We start from the raw sequence: 20,607 nt of genomic DNA, 5'->3' as shown, positions 1-20,607 counted from the left end.
CTTCCGGAGGGTGTCATCTCCCACCTGGATCCCCCTGCCAGGGCGGACCTGGGTATGTGGGTTGAGTTCTTGGGAAGCTGGAACGGTATCTCCATGTGCATCCCGCCCATTTCTGCCCAGTCCCCTGTGTTTTGGACGGATGCGGCCGCCAGTACCGGGTTCGCAGCCATCTTCGGGGATTCATGGTTCAGGGATAGTTGGCCGGTTGAGTCCCTAGCCTTACCTGCTTTCCGGGAGACCTCAGCGCTGTTTGAATTATACCCTATTGTGGCAGCTGCTGTCACCTGGGGTAGGTACTGGTCAGGGAAGGCAGTCAAATGTTTCAGTGATAACATGGCTGCTTGTGATATCATCAACAAAGGCCGTTCATCGTCCCTGACTATTATGAGACTGGTCCGCAGGCTGACCTTGGTAGCCGCCACTTACCAGTTTTTTCTTTTCTGTGAGCACATTCCGGGTCATACCAACTTAGCCGCTGACGCTCTTTCCCGCTCCAAATTGCAGGTTTTCTTCACTCTCCACCCGACGGCCGACAGATGTCCCACGCGGACCCCAGAGTTCAAGGATCTGCTCCTGGACTAGCCCGCATCATGGCGCATGGACGGGAGTTGGCCCGTTTGGCTCTGTCATCCAACACCAGGAAGGCTTATGACCGAGCCTTGACCATCTTCCGAAGGTTTCTAGTGGATTTTGGATTGGTTGATCAGTCAGTGCAGACCATGGTCGCCTTCGCTGCTTTTTGCCACCTCCAACTCAAGCTATCTGTCAGTACTATTAAACTATATCTGGCGGGTGTTCAACACCACTTTCTGACGCACCATCCAAACTCCTTGCCTTTCCTCCGGGCATATCCTCTGAAGAGCCTCCTGAAGGGCATTGGCAGGTTGGATCACCGTTCCCCCATCAGGCGGCTGCCGATAGATGGGGTGAAATTTAGGGCCCTCTCCAACTTACTGGACACATCGCCCTTTGAGCCATACACGAATGCCGTGGTCAAAGCGGCGATGTATCTGGCTTTCTACGGTTTTCTCAGACCCGGGGAGTTTTCGGTAGCTTCCGCAGCTGAGGGGCGGTTGTGTCTCCTCAAGCGAGATCTCGTCAAATGGGGGGATCATTATGTTTTGACTCTGCAGAGCACCAAGACCAGGCAGGTGGGCCACCCCGTTACCATCCCGTTTTACCCATCAGGGAATCTTTGGTGCCCGGTCAGGGTGTTGGATGTTTTCGTGGCTCAGACCCGGAGCAGCCCCAGCCATGCACCGCTCTTTGCGCTCCTGGATGTTCCCCTCACTACGTCCAAATTCATTTTCTACATACGTTCTCTTTGCATCAGACTGGGGTGGGACCCGGCAGCGCACTCTGGCCATTCCTTCCGGATAGGAGCGGCTACGGCTGCTTCAGGGAATAATACGCCAGGCCATATCATTAAAAGGCTTGGTAGGTGGGAGTCGGACGCCTTCCAAGTGTATATACCGCACCCAGAGAGGGAATTGAGATTGGCTTTTCGCAAGCTTGTGTCCTAGATTTTTTGAATAAAGTGTGTTGTTTTGCTTACTCTTTTTGCCCTCTTTATTTACAGGCTACCCCCCTTACGTCGGTTCAGGCACACCACACCGACTGTCCTTACCAGGGGGTGACGTCTTTTAGTATTGACCACAAGTGTGCGGCCGCAGGCCGGTATTTGTGGGAGGAGCTAGCGGGCTTTATAGCGCCGCCCCTCCCCTTGACCGGCCTGCTGCCTCGGATCGTCACCCCACCCTCCTTCACCCTTTTTTCTCTACCTCTTCCCCTTGGGGGTGCCCTCTTTATTTACAGGCTACCCCCCTTACGTCGGTTCAGGCACACCACACCGACTGTCCTTACCAGGGGGTGACGTCTTTTAGTATTGACCACAAATGGTGTTTTCTTCACCAGGCTGTATGCAGCAAAACATCCAAAATAAAATAAAACAGAAAATAAATCCTTGCCTCTGTGGGCGGCTACCTTCTCACAACTGGAACCTGCCTAAGTGTCTGTCTCCAACCTACCGTCGGGCAGACTTCCTTGTCCTACAGCGGACACTCAATAGTCCTTTTATAATAGCTTCGCAGGGCAACACAGTCCTTTATTTCTTTCACATCAACAGTTCGTCTTCTCACCTTTGAGACGTATTCACCCTTGGTTACCGTCCCGGGCACACATCACTCCGGGGGGTCTTCTCCCAGGCCCACACATCCTGTCGGGAGGCACACGCTGACTGTCCTCCTGCTCCCAGCCCACATGGCTTCAGGATGCAGCTTCTGGAGGCAGCAAACAATAGGACTTTCTCTGAACAAATTATAGAGCCTTAACTCCCTAATTCTGAACAGGTGAAGGCCTTTCAACTTCCTGCTGGCTAGCTCTGTAGCCAACACCCTAAATTAATTAATGGACTTTCTAAATCAGGTGGAAATGTATCTCCTTCCTGTGACTACATTCCCAGATTTAGCTGACTTCCTGTCACAATATATATATATATATATATACACACACAAATATACATATATATATATATATATATATATATACACATATACATATATATATATATATATATATATACACACACACACACACACACACACACACACTACCATTCAAAAGTTTGGGGTCACCTGGACAATTTCATGTTTTCCATGAAAACCTCACACTTTTGTTTATCAAACGAATTGCAAAATGAATTACAAAAAAATATAGTCAAGACATTGACGAGGTTAGGAATAATGACTTTTATTTGAAATAATAATGTTATCCCTCAAACTTTGCTTTCATCAAAGAATTCTCCATCTGCAGCAATTACAGCCTTGCAGACCTTTGGCATTCTAGCTGTCAATTTGTTGAGGTAATCTGAAGAAATTTCACCCCATGCTTCCTGAAGCATCTCCCACAAGCTGTATTGGCTTGATGGGCACTTCTTACGTACCATACGGTCAAGCTGCTCCCACAACAGCTCAATGGGGTTGAGATCTGGTGACTGCGCTGGCCACTCCATTACAGACAGAATACCAGCTGACTGCTTCTTCCCTAATTAGTTATTGCATAGTTTGGAGGTGTGCTTTGGGTCATTGTCCTGTTGTAGGAGGAAATTGGCTCCAATCAAGCGCTGTCAACAGGGTATGGCATGGCGTTGCAAAATAGAGTGCTAGCCTTCCTTATTCAAAATTCTTTTTACCTTTAACAAATCTCCCACTTTACCAGCACCAAAGCAGCCCCAGACCATCACATTACCTCCACCATGCTTGACAGATGGCGCCAGGCACTCCTCCAGCATCTGTTCACTTCTGCGTTCTGCGTCTCTGTTCTGCGTCTCACAAATGTTCTTCTGTGTGATCCAAACACCTCAAACTTTGATTTGTCTGTCCATAACACTTTTTTTCCAATCTTCCTCTGTCCAATGTCTGTGTTCTTTTGCCCATCTTAATCTTTTCCTTTTATTGGCCAGTCTCAGATATGGCTTTTTCTTTGCCACTCTGCCTAGAAGGCCAGCATCCTGGAGTCGCCTCTTCACTGTGGACGTTGAGACTGGCATTTTGCGGGTACCATTTAATGAAGCTGCCAGTTGAGGACCTGTGGGGCATCTATTTCTCAAACTAGAGACTGTAATGTACTTGTCCTCTTGCTTAGTTGTGCACCGGGCCCTACCGCTTCTCTTTCTATTCTGGTTAGAGCCTGTTTGTGCTGTTCTATGAAGGTAGTAGTACACACCGTTGTAGGAAATCTTCAGTGTCTTGGCAATTTCTCACATAAAATAGCCTTCATTTCTCAGAACAAGAATAGACTTGAGTTTCAGAAGAAAGTTCTCTTTTTCTGGCCATTTTGAGAGTATAATCAAACCCACAAATGCTGATACTCCAGATACTCAACTAGCTCAAAGGAAGGTCAGTTTTATAGCTTCTCTAATCAGCACAACAGTTTTCAGCTGTGCTAGCATAATTGCACAAGGGTTTTGTAATCATCAATTAGTCTTTTAACACGATTAGCTAACACAATGTACCATAAGAACACAGGAGTGATGGTTGCTGGAAAAGGTCCTCTGTACACCCATGTTCCATTACAAATCAGCTGCTTTCAGCTAGAATAGTCATTTACCACATTAACAATGTCTAGACTGTATTTCTGATTAATTTAATGTTATCTTCATTGAAAAAAAAAACAGTGATTTTCTTTAAAAAATAAGGACATATCTAAGTGACCCCAAACCTTTGAACTGTAGTGTATATATGCACACCGATCAGCCATAACATTATGACCACCCACCTAATATTAAATATGGCCCCCTTTTGCTAAAACAGCCCTGACCCACTGAGGTATAGACACCAAAGTAACATCCACATGAATGGCAGGACCCAAGGTTTCCAAGCAGAACATTGCCCAAAGTATCACACTGCCTCTGTCAAATTGCCTTCTTATACCGCATCCTGGGGCCATATCTTCCCCAGGTAAGTGAGGCACACGCACCCGGCCAGCCACATGATGTAAAAGAAAACGTGATTCATCAGACCAGGCCACCTGCTTCCATTGCTCCATAGTGCAGCTCTGATGTTCAGGTGATGTTCTGAGCTCTGATGTTCATGTGACCATTGTAGAAGCTTTGGGCTGTGGACATAGGTTACCATGGGCTTCACAGCCCCATACACAAGAAACTGTGATGCCCATTTTTCCTGCTTTCACATCAACTTCACGGACACTTGCTGTCTAATATATCCCACCAATTTCCAGATGCCATCGTCCCTTTACCTGTCATTGGTTAATAATGTTATGGCTGATCAATATATATATATATATATATATATATATATATATATATATATATATATATAAAAATGAAAAGGAACATTTTTTAATCAGAGTATAGCATCAAGTCAAAAACTCCTAGGATATTGATCTGGTCAGTTAGGTAGCAAATGGGGTTGTTAATCAGTTTTCAGCAGATTTGGTGTTAATGAAATTAACAGGGGCACTAGATATACAACAATGAGGCGACCTCCAAAACAGGAATGGTTTTACAGGTGGCGGCAACTGAAAATGTTTTCCCTACTCCTCTTTTCTGACTGTTTTTCACCAGTTTTGCATTTGGCTAGGATCAGTGTCACTACTGGTAGAATGAGGTGATACCCGGACCTACAATATGGGACTGAGGTACTTCCAATGGTCTACCTGGCCGAAACCAGGCAAACCCCGTTCTCTAGGGGGACTGCCGAAACAGCCCACCCCAAGTACTAGGTGGGGCTCCCCCGAAGGGAGACCCCATGAGAGAGGGCGAACTAAGCCAGAAGGCCATGTCCACCCCCTCCCAAGATGTTCAAGGTAGGCCCGAAGACCCACACCGTACTTGTCGCGCAGGAAGAAAAACAGTGATAGTGAAGTGACACACGCCAAATAAAACACACACACAAATAAAAAGGTGGGGGAAGGGAAGTGGAGAAAGTGCTAGGTGCCAATGTGCAATACAAAGGCAGGCCTTTCGGCCGGAATAAAAAATTCCTCTGGTCTAAACCAAAAGGCCTGGCCCAAGAGGCAGGTGCAGAAAAAGTGTGTATGGTGCAGTGACCAAGGTGGCGAAAAACTCAAGGCGAGCTGCCCCTCACCAGTGAGAATTAAGGCACCCCTGTGCTGCCACCCCAGGGGCACGTACACCACTGACTTTTTCAGTCTCGGCCCCCGACCAGACCCAGTGTAGCCCTTACCTACCAGGAGGCTTGGAACGTAGACAGCTTAGGGAGAGACTGCCTTCAACTGGGGACAAGCCTTTTGCAAGGCCAGATTCAACCCAGGAGGAAAAGCCCTCCCACCGTCATCCCAATTCCTTACCAATTACTTCCAGGAGCAATACAAGCCGGCCTCCATGACGAACCAGCTCTCTTGTTCCCTTCAAACTGATAGGGGCGGATCCCATTCAAATCAGAAGGCAATGGACCCATCCGGCTTTCTCTGACAGTGCCTACTTCCCGGTCCCCCAGTTACGCCCAGGGCGCCCCGGTTCGTTTCCGAGCACTGATGTGGCATGAATGAGCACTGACATGGCATGGATGTGGCATGGATGAGCACTGACGTGGCATGGATGTGGTACGGATGAGCACTAATGTGGCATGAATGAGCACTGACGTGGCAGGGATGAGCACTGATGTGAAACAAATGAGCACTGACGTGGCATGGATGAAGAACAGATGACCACTGATGTGGCATGGATGAGGAACATATGACTACTGACGTGGCATGGATGTGGCACGGATGAGCACTGACGTGGCATGGATGTGGCACGGATGACCACTGAGGTGGCATGAATGTGGCACAGGTGAGCACTGAGTGGCATGGATGAGCACTGACGTGGCATGGTTGTGGTACGGATGAGCACCGGCGTGGCATGGATGAGCACGGATGTGGCATGGATGAGCACTGAGGTGGCATGGGTGGGCATAATTGGGGTATGGAGGAGGCAGAGGATGGGTGCAGCTGCAGTTTCTCTCCTCTCTTCGCACGCTGTACCGATCGTTGTGTCCAGTGTGCGAGGAGAGGGAAGAAATGAACCGGACATAAGTCGGTTTGTTGACAAGTGATCGCCCAGTCATTGGACGGAACGATCACGTGGTAAAGGGCCGCTGTCATTGGCCCTTTACCACGATCCGTGATGCGCAGGGTCCCAGACACTTCCTTGGGCGCGCGGGAAGCGCGATTTTGGGAGGACGTCATTGTATGCCCTCCTAGAATAAGACCGCACTGTAGCCGTCATTCAGCTATGGCCCAGTCGGCAAGTGGTTAAAACATGATTTACATAGGAGCTGAGAAATGTGAAAAGGGGCCTAAAAACTTACCTGCTGGCTGGATTTATGAATACATATAAATAATATTGCATATGATTATTATCATTAAAAATATCCACTTCGGCGCTCACACCTGTTTACCCCTTACGGACCAGAGCAGATTTTCAGATTTCCGCTGTGTCTATTCATGAGTCTATAACTTTATAATTACTTATGATACAGAAATTACACATATATTTTTGAGGGAAGGGGACAAACAGGGCTTTCTTTTGATCCTAAAGTGACCTGACAATTTATTACATTTATTTGCATTTTAAAAGGGGGGAAAAAAATTGAAGACAAAAATTGAATTTTTTCAAGTTTGATCAGTATTATTTTGAATACAAGTACCATTGCTGCAAGGAAAACATATACATTTTATTCTGCTGCTTGTTCTACCTACTGCAACATTAAAATTACATTTTTGGTACAAAGCATGTTAAAAGTTATTTACAAAAGAAATAAAGAGTTTTGGTTTTTGCATACATTTCATTTTTCTCATAATGCATCAGTAATTTAAAGTTCTTACGGATTTAAAATAAAAGAGATAGGCTGGTTTATACATGTTCAATTTTCTTGTACAATTTTCTGTTAGATTCACTACAAACCACCAGTAGCGGCTGATGCTCCATGGGCCGGCAGACGGACCACGCCATAATACCCCCGTCCTGGGACCACAACCCCCCGCCCCCAGCTAACTCACCATGGACATGTGGAGGGCAGGCAGCAGCAGCAGCTGCTTCCCCCTCAGTCTCCTGTGTCTCCTCCCTCCTCCTCCTCGGCCAATGGCATGGCTTTTGTTTTTGGCCAATCGGGAAACGGGTCTCATGACCCACTTCCTGACTGGCCAGGAGGAGAATCCGTGTGACAATAGCGAATATTCATTCGCTATTGTCACACAACTGGGCGGTGCTTTGCACCCCGAGCCCACCCTTTTTTGAAGCCTATTAGAGCCTCTAGCTCTACCCCACTGGAATCAATGCCTCCACCGCCCTACATGTAGATTAGGGGGCCGGACGCATGGATGGGGGGTGCGGCCTAATGTGCTGTATAATATTTTTTGTTCCAACAAATAATTAAAAAATAAGAACATTAAACAGACGATGAAACTGTTAAATAGTGCTTATACAGGATGATCCACTGAAATTAATGGGTTAAGTAGTAAAATTAGGGCATGTCCTGGTTAATTAGGAGTGAGTCCCGGTTCACACTTATGCAATGCGGGAAGGCTGCGAATTCGCAGCCTGTTCCCGCATCGCAAACGCACCCCTGGCAGTTCACACTGCCATATGCGATATGCTGGGGGTGTCAATGAAATCTTAACGATGCCCCCAGTTTGATCGCATATCGCAGTGCGATCTTGCAGTTCGCACAGGATCGGATCGCACAAGTGTGAACCGCTGTGCGATCCGATCCTGATGCGGCTGCAAAAAAGGGTCCTGTGCGTCTTTGCTGCGGGTGCGGTGCGAATTTAGCCATACAAAGTGTATGGCTAAACTCACACCGCACAGCCGATCGCATGTAATGAAGGACATGACTCCGACATTAAATGCGATCGCCGCAGCCGCACATGTGTGAACCGACACTCAAAGATTTGTCTGTGCACAAAAACATTCTTCTGTGTTAGCTGTAGCTCTCTCACTTATAGATCGCTGTCTGGCAGGGAACCGAGAAGATTAGACAGCTAGTGTGTCACTTTTGTAAATGTTTACACAGAATGATCATTGTAATTGGCTGTCATAGTGATCAATCAATGAGGAAGACTTCTGAATGGCCCCCAATCATAGGATTGGGTGCTCATCTTTACATGGACACCAGGTATCACAGGCCTGTGCACGGGAGGGAGCAAGGGAGATAAGTAACTGCAGTCTCCTGAACGTACGTACCTTGCGTACAGAGGAGGAGATTTTATGGCTGTTTGCAACACGCCGAAGGTATGCAACTGGATATAAATTATTTTTTAGTCCTGAACATAATAAGTAGAGAAAAAAGGAATTCACAAAGCCAGTGTACATTTACTTTAGACAAGAACAACCCATCAAGTGATGTTTTCCAGCTATAGGTGAAGCAAAGCCTTTACCTTGTGTATGTGTCTGCATGTCACGAGCCAGCTCCATAGGAAGGACAGAGTTAACCAACGAGGAAATGATGGCTGCATCCAGACTGCACATGGCCCCGAAACACTTCAGCAGCAGCAGACGCAAAGTTACTCTGTGCTCCTGTCATTCAGGAGAGATACAACAAGAGCACAGATGTTAAAAAGCACAATCACTGTAAAGAACCAATAAAGCCGTAGCCACAAACACATACACCCTATTAGGAATCAAGCATGAAAACAACAGGAGGGGAGTGTTTGGACTGGCAACAGCAGATTTTCATACTTTGGCAAACCCCCCAGATTTCCCATTCCCCTTATACTTACCTGAGTCTGATCTTGATCCAGCGAAATGCAAGAGAGCCGAGGCTCTCTCGGCTCTCTCCCTCCTCATTGGCTCAGACACAGCAGTGGGAAACATCGGCTCCTGCTGCTATCAATCATAGCCAGAGAGGAGGGAACGGGGAGGGTCCGAGCCGAGCCGTGCTCTGTGCGGGACTTTGGCACGAGCATGCACGAGTGTCCTCATAGTAAGCGGCTTGCTATTGGGGCACTCGGTGGAGGGGAGGAGCCAGAAACAGATGAAGAGGACGATTGGGGCTGCTCCATGCAAAAGTATTGCGCAAAGCAGGCAAGTATGACGTTTGTTATTTTAATTAAAAAATAATGAAAAAATTAGCATTTACAATCATTTTCACGTCATTTCCAAAAGACACATCAGGAATAAAGGGGAGATCCCTCCAAAGTGAAGGGCCATCTCTTCCTAGACAATTGTAAATGGAATAGGTTTCCTTATTAGAATATTTTCCCTGGGACAGCTTAACAAGTTACCACTCAATAAGTTACCACCCCAGTTCCTGTGACAATGCAACCGTATGGATTTCCCTTGACTGTATGGGACAATTGGAGAGGGAAAATGTGCACAGCAATAGATACCTGATGGGGTGACTTTCTACTGTATCCAAAACGAAGGTATGTATGCTTGAAATGTTTTTAAGAGACCCAATCAACAGCTTAAAAAAAAAATTGCAGGTAAGTGCACAGATAAATCAAATAATTTAATTGCTTACAAGCAATGTTTTTTTCTTTCTTTTTTTCCCTTTTTGGTAAATGATGCTTTATTCACTTGCAAGGTACCTCCAAACTTGCTAGAAATTTGGCAACTCCATGAAGAATCATTTGCCTAGGACATCCCCCTTCATCTCTGCATCTCTCCCCCAGTCCTTTACTGGGACCATTACATTGGCTAGCATGAGTTGGGGGGGGTCCACACACAGGGTGTTGGAGGGTAAAGGGGAGGGAGACCTGTGACCACCTGTTCGTTGATCTCTACCTAGTAAGAACCAGGAAGTAACATGCATTACATCACATAATGGGCTTCTGACCTTGAAAAACACAGGGTACCAAAGTTTGCTGCAGTTTCATGGCTTCACACAAATTTGAAAGCATGACATATTGAGTATTTACTTGTCACAATCTCATCATTTATTTTACCCCAAAAAATGTGCCCTAAAATCAACTTTAGTGTACTGCGCAAATATTGTGCGACAAAAAAAAAAAAAAAAAAAATGGAACTGCCACAATGTTATTATCCAGGATCTCTGCTTTCAGAAAATATATACTGTCTCGGTGGTTTTAACTTCCCTTTAAGCCTGGAGCCTTTTAGTCCCGTTCTTGCGACCTTTGTTACGGTCCCACAGCTGGACCCTTTCACGTTCTGCAGTGGGGCGCCCCCCCCATGACGACTCAATGCAAGAACCTGGTCGCAAGTGCAAAATTTGCGATCCCGGTAGTTGCGCCACCGGTGTCAGTTTATTTTTGTTACTTTTTTTATTATTACTTACCCTTTTATTTTATTTATTTTGTTTAATTATTTTTTTACAGTTTTTTTTGGGAGCCCCGTTGTGGGGCTTTGTTGAATTATCAGGGGCCTAACAGACCTCTGACGTTTCATCTTTGAGACAGAGAAAGGAAATTGGGGACACAGGCCTCAATCTCAATCTCTGCACCCTCAGCTGCACAGAATGAATACACAGGAACAGCTCTATATAGAGGCTTCCCCTTTATTTACAAACGGAAGCATCGGTAACACAGTTTACTATGCCTTCAGTGGTGATTAAAATACAGAAGCGATCGGTACCGATTACTCACTGTGTCCATTCAGAAAAAGAAGGGGCTGGTAAATTCCATATTTACAGGCACCTTCCTCCGCTCTCCATCCTGACACATCTCCCGCAGAAGCCGGCAAAGCTGCGGGGGGAGGACCAGGAGAGCACACAGGAGCCTGGGAGACAAGTAACCTGGATAGGAGGGGCACCGGGGGTGGCATATAGAGGAATCGATGCCCTTAATTTTCCTCCTGAAGCCACTGAATGCATGTGGGAGGGAAAGGAAGAGAAGTGGGCTTTCAGTGGCTGCAGGAGGAAGATGGAGGGGATCAATTCATCTATATGCCACCCCCTGTCCTATCCACTTGTACAGGGAAGCCACAGGGCCCCCCGAAACAAAGGGCCGGGTCGCTATTGTGATCCCTAGTTACGCCCGCTAAAATTATTTTTTAATCACAGCCACAAAAACAGATCTGGCAGTGAAAAGGTTCAATTGCACATATACTATATAAATGAGAAGATTGTGGTCGAAATAATTGGTCTGTTGACAGGGATGCTTTAAAGTCTGGAGGGCTGGGGGTGAAGGGAGGGGGTAGGATGAAAGCTGGAGTTGGGCTTTTGGGTATATAAAGCAGAAAGGACAAACTCAACGAGATGACGAGGGAATTCAGGAAAAAATAAATAAACAGAGTAAAACTAAAATGCTGCCAGGAAATATTGCTTTGTTTGCGGACTGCCAGATGCTTTCCTCTGCTCTCTACACTCCGGTAAACTTGACTTACTCTGTGCCAGAAATCACGGGAGGCTCTACTCACCATCTGATAATAGGACACAAGAGACAGAACAGCCTCAGCCTGGTTCCTCTTGCACATCTTCTTGCACACTTCAGGGTCTGCATCTGTCTGAAAAGAGAAGGGCAGATAATTTACTGCTTCTAAACAGAGAAATTATGGGGCACTTTTTGGGCCCCAGCAAAGTTACCAATTTTTGGGCCCCATCCCTTTGATAAGGATTGCAAAAAAGCACAGACACCCCAAGTACATCTATTTCCTTTGTGAAGTTACAGGTGGGTATACAGCTCTGACCAATCATGATATCCCCCTTGGTTTACTACAGGTCCCATCACTGTACCCACCCCCCTCCCACGACAGACATCCACTGGGCCCTAAGCTTCTGCCCAGGCTGTCCTGTTGGATGATGAAGTATTTTTAAAACCCAAAAAGAAAAATGCAACCTATTGTCCTTAAATGTGGTGGTTTCATCAGTTTTCATTTTTGAAAGTTTTATTTCCCATTTATTTTTATCTGGCTACACACTTCCTGTTCTATGGTGACAACATTCACCCCCCCTATGGAGGGGCAGCATTGTCACCCTAGGATGTACTCCTGATTTGGTCTACAGCCCCCTCCCCTTTCCTCATCTCCATTACACAGAGGAGCATTGCTTTGTTGTTCAAAAAAAACTACCAAAATGACTAACATTTTTTGAGATTTCAGTGCAGTTCAGGGGAGGTGACAAAGGCCTTTCTAGCAGGGTTAACAGGCATTACCTGTATTTGCAGAAAACATACTTGACCTAAAAGAAAAAATGAATGCAGTCACCAAATCTAAGGACATAAAAGTTGCGATACATGGCTCTATCATTTAACCACTTCTGGACCGGAAGGATTTACCCCCTTAATGACCAGGCCATTTTTTGCAATTTGGCACTGTGTGACTTTAACTGGTAATTGCGCAGTCATGCAATGCTGTACCCAAACAAAATGTATGTCCTTTTTTTCCCACAAATAAATAGAGCTTTCTTTTGGTGGTAAATATCCAATGAACTCAATTTTTGTCATACATTTAGGCCAAAATGTATTTAGCTACATGTCTTTGATAAAAAAAAAATCTGAATAAGAGTATATTTATTGGTTTGCGCAAATGTTATAGCGTCTACAAACTATGGTGTATATATACTGGAATTTACTCAGCTTTTACATTCTGATTGATCTAATTTCTTGAAATGCTATAGGTGCCATAGGTATATGTGGAATTACACCCAAAATACATTCTGCTGCTTCTCCGAGTATGGGGATACCCCATGTGTGAGCCTTTTAGGCAGTCTAGCCACGTACAGGACCCCGGAAACCAATCACTGCCTTCAGGCTTTCGAAGGGCGTAAATTGTTGGTTTCACTCCTCACTATCTATCACAGTTTCGGAGGCCATGAAATGCCAAGTAAAGCACAAACCCCCCCCCAAATGACCCCCTTTCGGAAAGTAGGGAAAGTGGACACCCTAAGCTATTTGCTGAGAGGCATGTTGAGTCCATGGAATACTTTATATTTTGCCACAAGTTTTGGGAAAATGAAAAATTATATTTTTTATTTTACACAAACTTGTCATTAAATTATATATTTCTCAAACATGCCATGGGTATTTGTGAAATGACACCCCAAAATACATTCTGCTGCTTCTCCTGAGTACGGAAATACCACGTGTGAGACGTGAGTCTAGCCACGTACAGGACCCCGAAAATCAATCACTGCCTTCAGGCTTTCTAAGGGCTTAAATTGTTGATTTCACTCCTCACTACCTATCAAAGTTTCAGAGGCCATGAAATGTCAAGACAGCACAACCCCCCCCCCCCCCCCCAAATGACCCATTTTCAGAAAGTAGGCACCTTAGGCTATTTGCTGAGAGGCATTTTGAGAATTTTACAGTTCTTGCTTTTTGTCACAAAGTTTTGAAAATTGAAAAAAGAAAAAAAAAAAAATTCCTTTTCTTTCTTCATTTTCCAAAACAAATGAGAGCTGCAAAATACTCATCATGCCTCTTAGCAAATACCTAGCAGATTCCTCCATTCGCATCGATTAATGTGGATGAAGAAATCTCTTGCCATGAAAAGTGTTAAATATTGGGGGGATCCGCCCTCTGTGTCCACCCCATCCCTTAGGCTTCCCCATATATGCTCTTTTTTTTTTTTTTTTAACTGCAGTGGTGAAATCACCTCCTACAGCGCTGCAATCATGGAGTACGTATATGGTGAGAGCAAACGCTGTTGCCGTCAGAACAAATCAGTGCTGCAGCTGATGGGCGTACCTGAAAAAGCAAGCAATGGTTAAACAATAACACACAGTAACAATAAATCATTACAGTATAACAGTATATTATAAAGTACAGTAAAAGTAGAAAGAGTAGAAAAGCAGAGCAAGAACAGAAAATTAACTCATTAAAATGACAACTTTTTTGGCATTTTTATTTTTAATTTTTTTTTACACTTTTTTGGTTCTGTAAAAAAACTGTTCCAGGCTAGGGTCTCTCAAAATGCGATAGCCAAAATCTTTTGAGACCCTGTGTGAAAAAGTGTGCCCTAGATTGTGCCGTGCAGTACCCTATTCTAATACTCTACTAGTGTGTGGTAGTGACAAAAACAGTCCCCGATGCAGAGACCAGGTTGGCTAGGACAAGAGGGACAAAAATAGCGGATGTCACGCTTATATCCACGTTTTCTACAGACACAACATCTTCTTTGGGATGTTTTGGGTAGAGGTACCAGGTAGGACCTCCGGAAAAAGCCTCTCATGCACCTGGCACACTGCATCTGGATTGTGAGTTTGGGCCTCAGCACCTTCTGGATGCAGAAGGGCTATGATGGTCCCTTCCCATAATTTTAGGAACGATCCACTTCTTCCTGACGCTTTGTATAGCACATAAACATTCAGCAGAGCCAATTGGAATAAGTATACAGACACTTTTTTGTACCAGCATCTAGCCTTATGGGCAATAAAGTACGCCGCCATCATCTGGTCGTTGAAGTCCACCCTTCCCATGTTAAGGTTGTATTCATGGACACAGAGGGGCTCCTCAACAACACCAGTCGCCTTTGCAATTTGAACTGTCGTATCTGCGTGAATGGAGGACAGAACAAAAACATTCTGTGTTTCCCTCCACTTCACTGTAAGCAATTTATTACACTTCAAGCAGTACGGGCGATGCAGAAGTGGCGGGCTCCCAATCAGGATTTGCAGGAGCATCAGGAAGCACACTATGGGCCTGTCTTCGAATTTTTGGTGGCTGTTGGACACTACTTGTGCTAGCCACTGCACCAGCTTGAACTGCACTTCTGGGACTCGCCACATCACCAAGTGTTACTGCAGTGCTGGTTTGACTATGACCAGGGTGTACTAGGCCGCTGGTGCTTGCCAGTTCACCCTAAGGTTGAGCGGCACTAGTACCGACACTCTGCTGCATATGAGAACCCTGCGATTGTTGCACCTCAGCAACAGAAGAACAGAGTCGGCTATGCCTGACCTTAGCAAGGGCCACTACTAAGTTGCCAGAGCTATCTGTCAGGTTGCCGCTGCTGTCTACAGGTTCGAATACTGAGCCTGATTCGGACAGTGAGGCTTCCCCATCACTCTCAACTGTCATGCTGTTATTTTGGCCAATAAATTTATAGGTACCTAGTGTGACTCACAGGTAAAAAAGCACCTGGTTGTCAAGTACTGTTTAAACTGCTACCAAAAAATTTACCTGCTAGTGCTAGCAGAGATCAGGCCCGACTCTGCTAACGCTGCAGTTTAGTTTGCTGTGTATTGGAAGTGACAGTAATCTGCTGATTCTGCACTTCTTAGGGGGAGCAGAGGGGCTAAATACAGGCGCTGGCAGGTGTCAGGGCTGATCCTGCTTGGGAACACTATACTAAACTATTGTGGATGCTAGTATAGTTCTGATCAGATCACAGATATTGATCCGTTCAGACACTATACTAGTAATGGAGGTGTTTAGTGTGTGTGTGTGTGTCACTGGCAATCAAAGGGTTTAAATGTATTGCTAAATGTGGTGGGCAATCTGATGCTGTCATGGATTGACCCTAATGTTAACGCTAACTGATGTCACCTGTGACACTAATACAGTGATCAGAAAAAAGGTCTGTGCACTATAATAGCGACACCTTGACATAGCAATGAAGGGGTTAACTAGGGGTGACCCGGGGGTTAAATCTTTTTTAGGGGATATATGGCGGGTACCCGAAACCCATCCCTCTAACTACCACTAATTGTCTCTTACACTAACTAAAGTCACAAGTGACACTAATACAGTGATCAGTAAATGTATCTGTATACTGTATATAGTGACATAGTGAGGAAGGGCTTTCTCAGCTACACACACCCTCTCCCGATTGCATGCCTGAGCTAAGTGTAGGTGGATCCCTGGAAGCAAATGCTACATGAATCATCTGCCCTTACTTAAGATGGCTGCAGCCAGAAATTCTAGGAGGGTGTTTTTCAAAGTGATTTCTCAACAAAACAAAGCATGAAGACATCGATGGATGGGCAAGTTTTCTTTAAATATTAAAAATAAATGAAATAGCATTTTTTGTTTGTGGTACTCTGATGAAGTGTAATTCCACTTTAAATTTCAGCTTTCAAGCACTTTTTTTTTTTAAACTATAAAGGGATTGTAAAATCTTTTCTTTTTTTTTAAATAACAAAACATGTTATACTTACCTCCTCTGTGCTGTTGGTTTTGCACACAGAGTGGCCCGGATCCTCCCCTTCTCAGGTCCCTCGTTGCTGCTCCTGTCCCCTCCCTCCTGTCCCCACAGCAAGCAGCTTGCTATGATGAGAGCACCCGAGCTGAGCTGCAGCTCCGTGTGTACATTCAGATACGGAGCTGCCATTTGGACCCACCTCCTTTCTCTTCCGATTGGCTAACTGACTTTGATTGAGAGCCGTGGGAGCCAATGGAGCCACAGCTGTGTCTCAGCCAATCAGGAGAGAGAGTCCCGAATGGCCAAGGAACTTGTGGACATGGCTGGAAAGGGACGGGGCTTAAGTATTAAGGGGTGCTAGGGAGGCTGCTACACACAGAAGGCTTTTTATCTTGCATAGAATGCATTAAGATAAAAAAAAAACCTTCTGACTTTACAACTCCTTAAGTAAATGGCATATGCGTTTTTTTTCATGTGGTTCAGATGTATAAGTGCCGGGGAGCAATAATGACTGCAGTTGGACATGTGATCATAATTTGCACCAGGATAGGGACTTGAAACCATGAGATACACACAAAAATCACCAGAAACCATGAGATACCCACCAAAATCACCAGAAGCTCCTCCAAATAACAAAGGATGACATTCTCATCTTCGTACAGGGCCCAGCTTCGCTGCTGTGCATCATCTTTGTGCCGGGCCAGGTCTGTAAAGATAACCTCCAAACGCTGCTCATCATGGCAAATCTGCCCAGAAGGTAATCCAGACCTGGAATCCTGTCAACCAGAAAAGATTTAATTTAGGTATCACAAAAAAAACAAAAAACAAAACACACACCACAAGCTTAAAGGGATACTAAAAAGGTGTGTGCGTGGGCGCTCCTGAGTGCGTTCTGTGTGCCTCCATAGACAGCAGGAGCCTATGGCTCCACTGCAATCAGTGCCTCCTGTGAAAACAGGAAGTGAGGGGAACATTGCTAGAGGTGGAGACAGTGGTGGAACTATGACATGGAGTCAGGTATTGTTTAGGAACGAGGGGTCTAGGACAAGTAGTGTTTTTTTTTTTTTTTTACCTTAACACACAAACGTTTAGACTTTAGAACCACTTTAAAAAAATTCTGATGAAAACGCGGTAAGGAAATTAATTCAAATGCTGCTAGGCATTTAATTCCTGTATTCTGGAAGAAATCTCAAATTCGCCTAGTGAACGATACTATGGCTGCGGAGGAATGGATGGAATTGTCTGGGGCACGTGGATTCATTACACTGGCAAAGCCCTACCAGGATCTTAAGTGGCTCCACCTGATCCAACCCCTGCACCAAACACTGTCGGGACTATCTAAGGCCATTGACCTCAAATGGAGGTTGACTGTCTAAGAAAGACTAGACCTGATCCTCCGAGATCTTTTTTTTCTTTTTTTTTTTTGAAAATGTGTTTATTGAAGTTTTTTTACACATGCACAAAAAAATAGACAAAAAAATAAATAAATAAATAAAAGCTTTTTTTAAACAAACCATGCTAGAATATAAAATGTGCTACCCCCACAGGGGTGCTAGAAAAAAAATGAAAGCATGAATAGCACATGTATTAATTAGGTGTGTGGTTGAGAGAAGGATCATTATATCAAGGGAGAACATACAGTGCAATACAACATCACTGGGTATGATCTGGCACTCTGACTCCATGGGGGGGGGGGGGGGGGAGGAGGAGGAACTCAAGGAAGATGCGACCATGGCAGTGTATAAACCAGTTACGATGATGTCATGGCAGGATCAGCTAACCACTTCGACCAAACCCGATCATGGCTTCTTGGGGCAACCCCTGTTCACATAGATATCCTTATAGAGCGATAGACTTATTTATTACTCCGAGATCTTTAATGCATAACTGAACATACGTTACGGTAGAGTGCTACTTTGGTACCTTAATTTTTCCTCCTCGTTTCCCTTTCGCCCTGCCCTCCCTCTCTGTATTTTCTTCCACTGCTACCTTTTCTTATGTCCAATTTATGGGTACCGAGTCACCATGGGTTCTGAGATGCGTTGGTTTATTGTTCGTTCTCATCGGTTATAGCACTAGTTATGTTGCTCTCCCTGCCTTAACATCCTTTATGTAGGACTTCATTATGTGTTCCATGACTGCCGCCTATTTGGACCTTGTTTTTATTCCTCTACATTCTTCATTTGTTTGCTTTGTGATATTTGTATACAAAATTATGAAAATAGAAATAAAGATTACATAGAAAAAAAAAAGTTCTGATCACAAATAGACTTTTGACAAAGTAATAGGTATAAGAGTCGGTTCACACTAAGGCGACACGACTCTGCACGACTTCGGGGGCGACTTGTGCATTCCCATGCACCACGACTTCGGAGCGACTTGCAGGGACTTCACATAATGGAAGTCTATGCAAGTCGCTCCGAGGTCGCCCGGAAGTAGTACAGGACCCTTTTTCTAAGTCGGAGCGACTTGTGTCGCTCCTATTAGAATGGGTCCTGTAGCGGTCAATGGACCGGGAGGGAGCGCGACTTGTCAGGCAGTGTGGACCAGCTCTTATACTGCCAGGTGACCAAGGCTGTGTGTCAAAGCCACAGTGGTTTTTGTACCGTGCAGTCCTCCTGACTTTGGATCAGCCCCTCTCAACTTTTTCAACACATAGAAACCCTTGAAATAACTTTCCGATCTGAGGGAACCTTGCTGAGAATGACTATATCTACAACTCGTGATACATTAGTGTGATGGTCAGTGGAAAGAATGCTCCTTACAATTGTGGTCAGTTGGAAGAATTACTACCTTACAGATAGCTAAAGATCAATGGTGTAAGTGGAAACCTATCGACGAGGCAGAATTTGCTAATTTCTCAAGGAACTCCTAGCAACCTACGGAGGAACCCTAGTTGAGAAAACCTGCTCTAGATTCACAGGGTTGCTTCTTTATACTGAGGCATAAATTCTATGTCAAGGGTTGCCAACTTGTCTGAGCTGAAACTCACAATATACTTGATACTCCCGCTTTAATCTATCAGAAAGTCACGCCTCATTGCTATCTTTTCTCTTCATCTTCAAAAAAAAAAAACTCTATTGGCACTTGAACCATGATGAAGCCCCATCTGGGGTGAAAAGTATCAGAGTGCAAGTATTGTCTGCTGGAGAGCGATGTGCTTCAATTTACTGTCCATTTCAAGTTAAAGAGAAAGGGACAGCTTTCTTTGATTGATTGAAATGATTCAGTGTATTGGGAAAGGATGGGTCCCATTGAGCCGACACCTGGGGTCAATGAGTAAGCCACAAGATTGCTTGAAGCAGTATCCTTTGTATAAACTCTCGCTTTAATACCCCACATTTAAAACAGATCATCATATACAGATGGCTTTAGCCCAAGAAGTCAGTAGCTGTACCAACAAGTGTCTTCTAGTCAGGAGCTGCCTTCATTTAATGCTGAGTCGGCTTAAACATATCTGTAAAGACCAAGTACTTTTGCCCCTCACCTGGAGTCTGCCTAGTTCATGGGTGTCCTGTGCCCTAACCTTCTCCCCCGGGAGTATTGTGTGAGTCAATAAACTCCTTTTTTTGCATCAATAAGTGACTGGCATCCACTTCTAAACCACATCGATTTACTAGCTTGCTGAGGACTAGACCCAGAGAAAAATGCTAGCCCACCCTGTCCTTGGGGGTCCCACATGACTTTGAGAATCAGGAGGGTGCTACACTTGTAAGCATGCACAGGAGTTACATAGTCTGTGGCCATGCAATGGCTGAACTGTTCCGGTTAGAGGCCTAGTACGCTGAACAAGGAGATCATCAGTAGCTGAACCAACTAGTGTCTTTGTCGGAAGCTGCTTTCACAGAATTCCGGTTCAGTTTAAGAATTCTCTAACTACCAAAGTACTTTTTTCTCCTCATCTGGAGTCTGCCTAGTTCATGGGTATCCTGTGCCCTAACCCTTTCCCTCAAGTGTGTTGCGTCTAAATGTGCCCAGTGCCCATCTATACAAATAGATCCATTATTGCCTAGGACTAGACCCTGAGGAGAAATTCAATCCCACCACCTTGTCCTTGGGGGTCCTTTGGGGGTCTGAAGGGGTCTGCATTTGCAGGAGTTACATAGTCA

General features: G+C 45.1%; 1 protein-coding gene across 1 annotated transcript in view; it reads right to left on the bottom strand.

The window, feature by feature from the left end:
* NCKIPSD (NCK interacting protein with SH3 domain) overlaps positions 1 to 20,607 on the bottom strand; it is a 180,951-nt gene that overhangs the window by 38,160 nt on the left and 122,184 nt on the right. Inside the window, exons 6-8 of the mRNA XM_082265194.1 lie at positions 17,104 to 17,274; positions 11,837 to 11,923; positions 8,899 to 9,037 (exon numbers count right to left, since the gene is read on the bottom strand). Of these exons, the coding sequence (XP_082121320.1) occupies positions 8,899 to 9,037; positions 11,837 to 11,923; positions 17,104 to 17,274 (397 nt within the window). The remainder of the gene's footprint in view (positions 1 to 8,898; positions 9,038 to 11,836; positions 11,924 to 17,103; positions 17,275 to 20,607) is intronic.

The sequence above is a fragment of the Pelophylax lessonae genome (assembly GCF_965119305.1).
Source record: "Pelophylax lessonae genome assembly, chromosome: 8".
In the NCBI taxonomy this organism is placed as follows: domain Eukaryota; kingdom Metazoa; phylum Chordata; class Amphibia; order Anura; family Ranidae; genus Pelophylax; species Pelophylax lessonae.
This window is presented reverse-complemented; position numbering and strand designations above follow the sequence as displayed.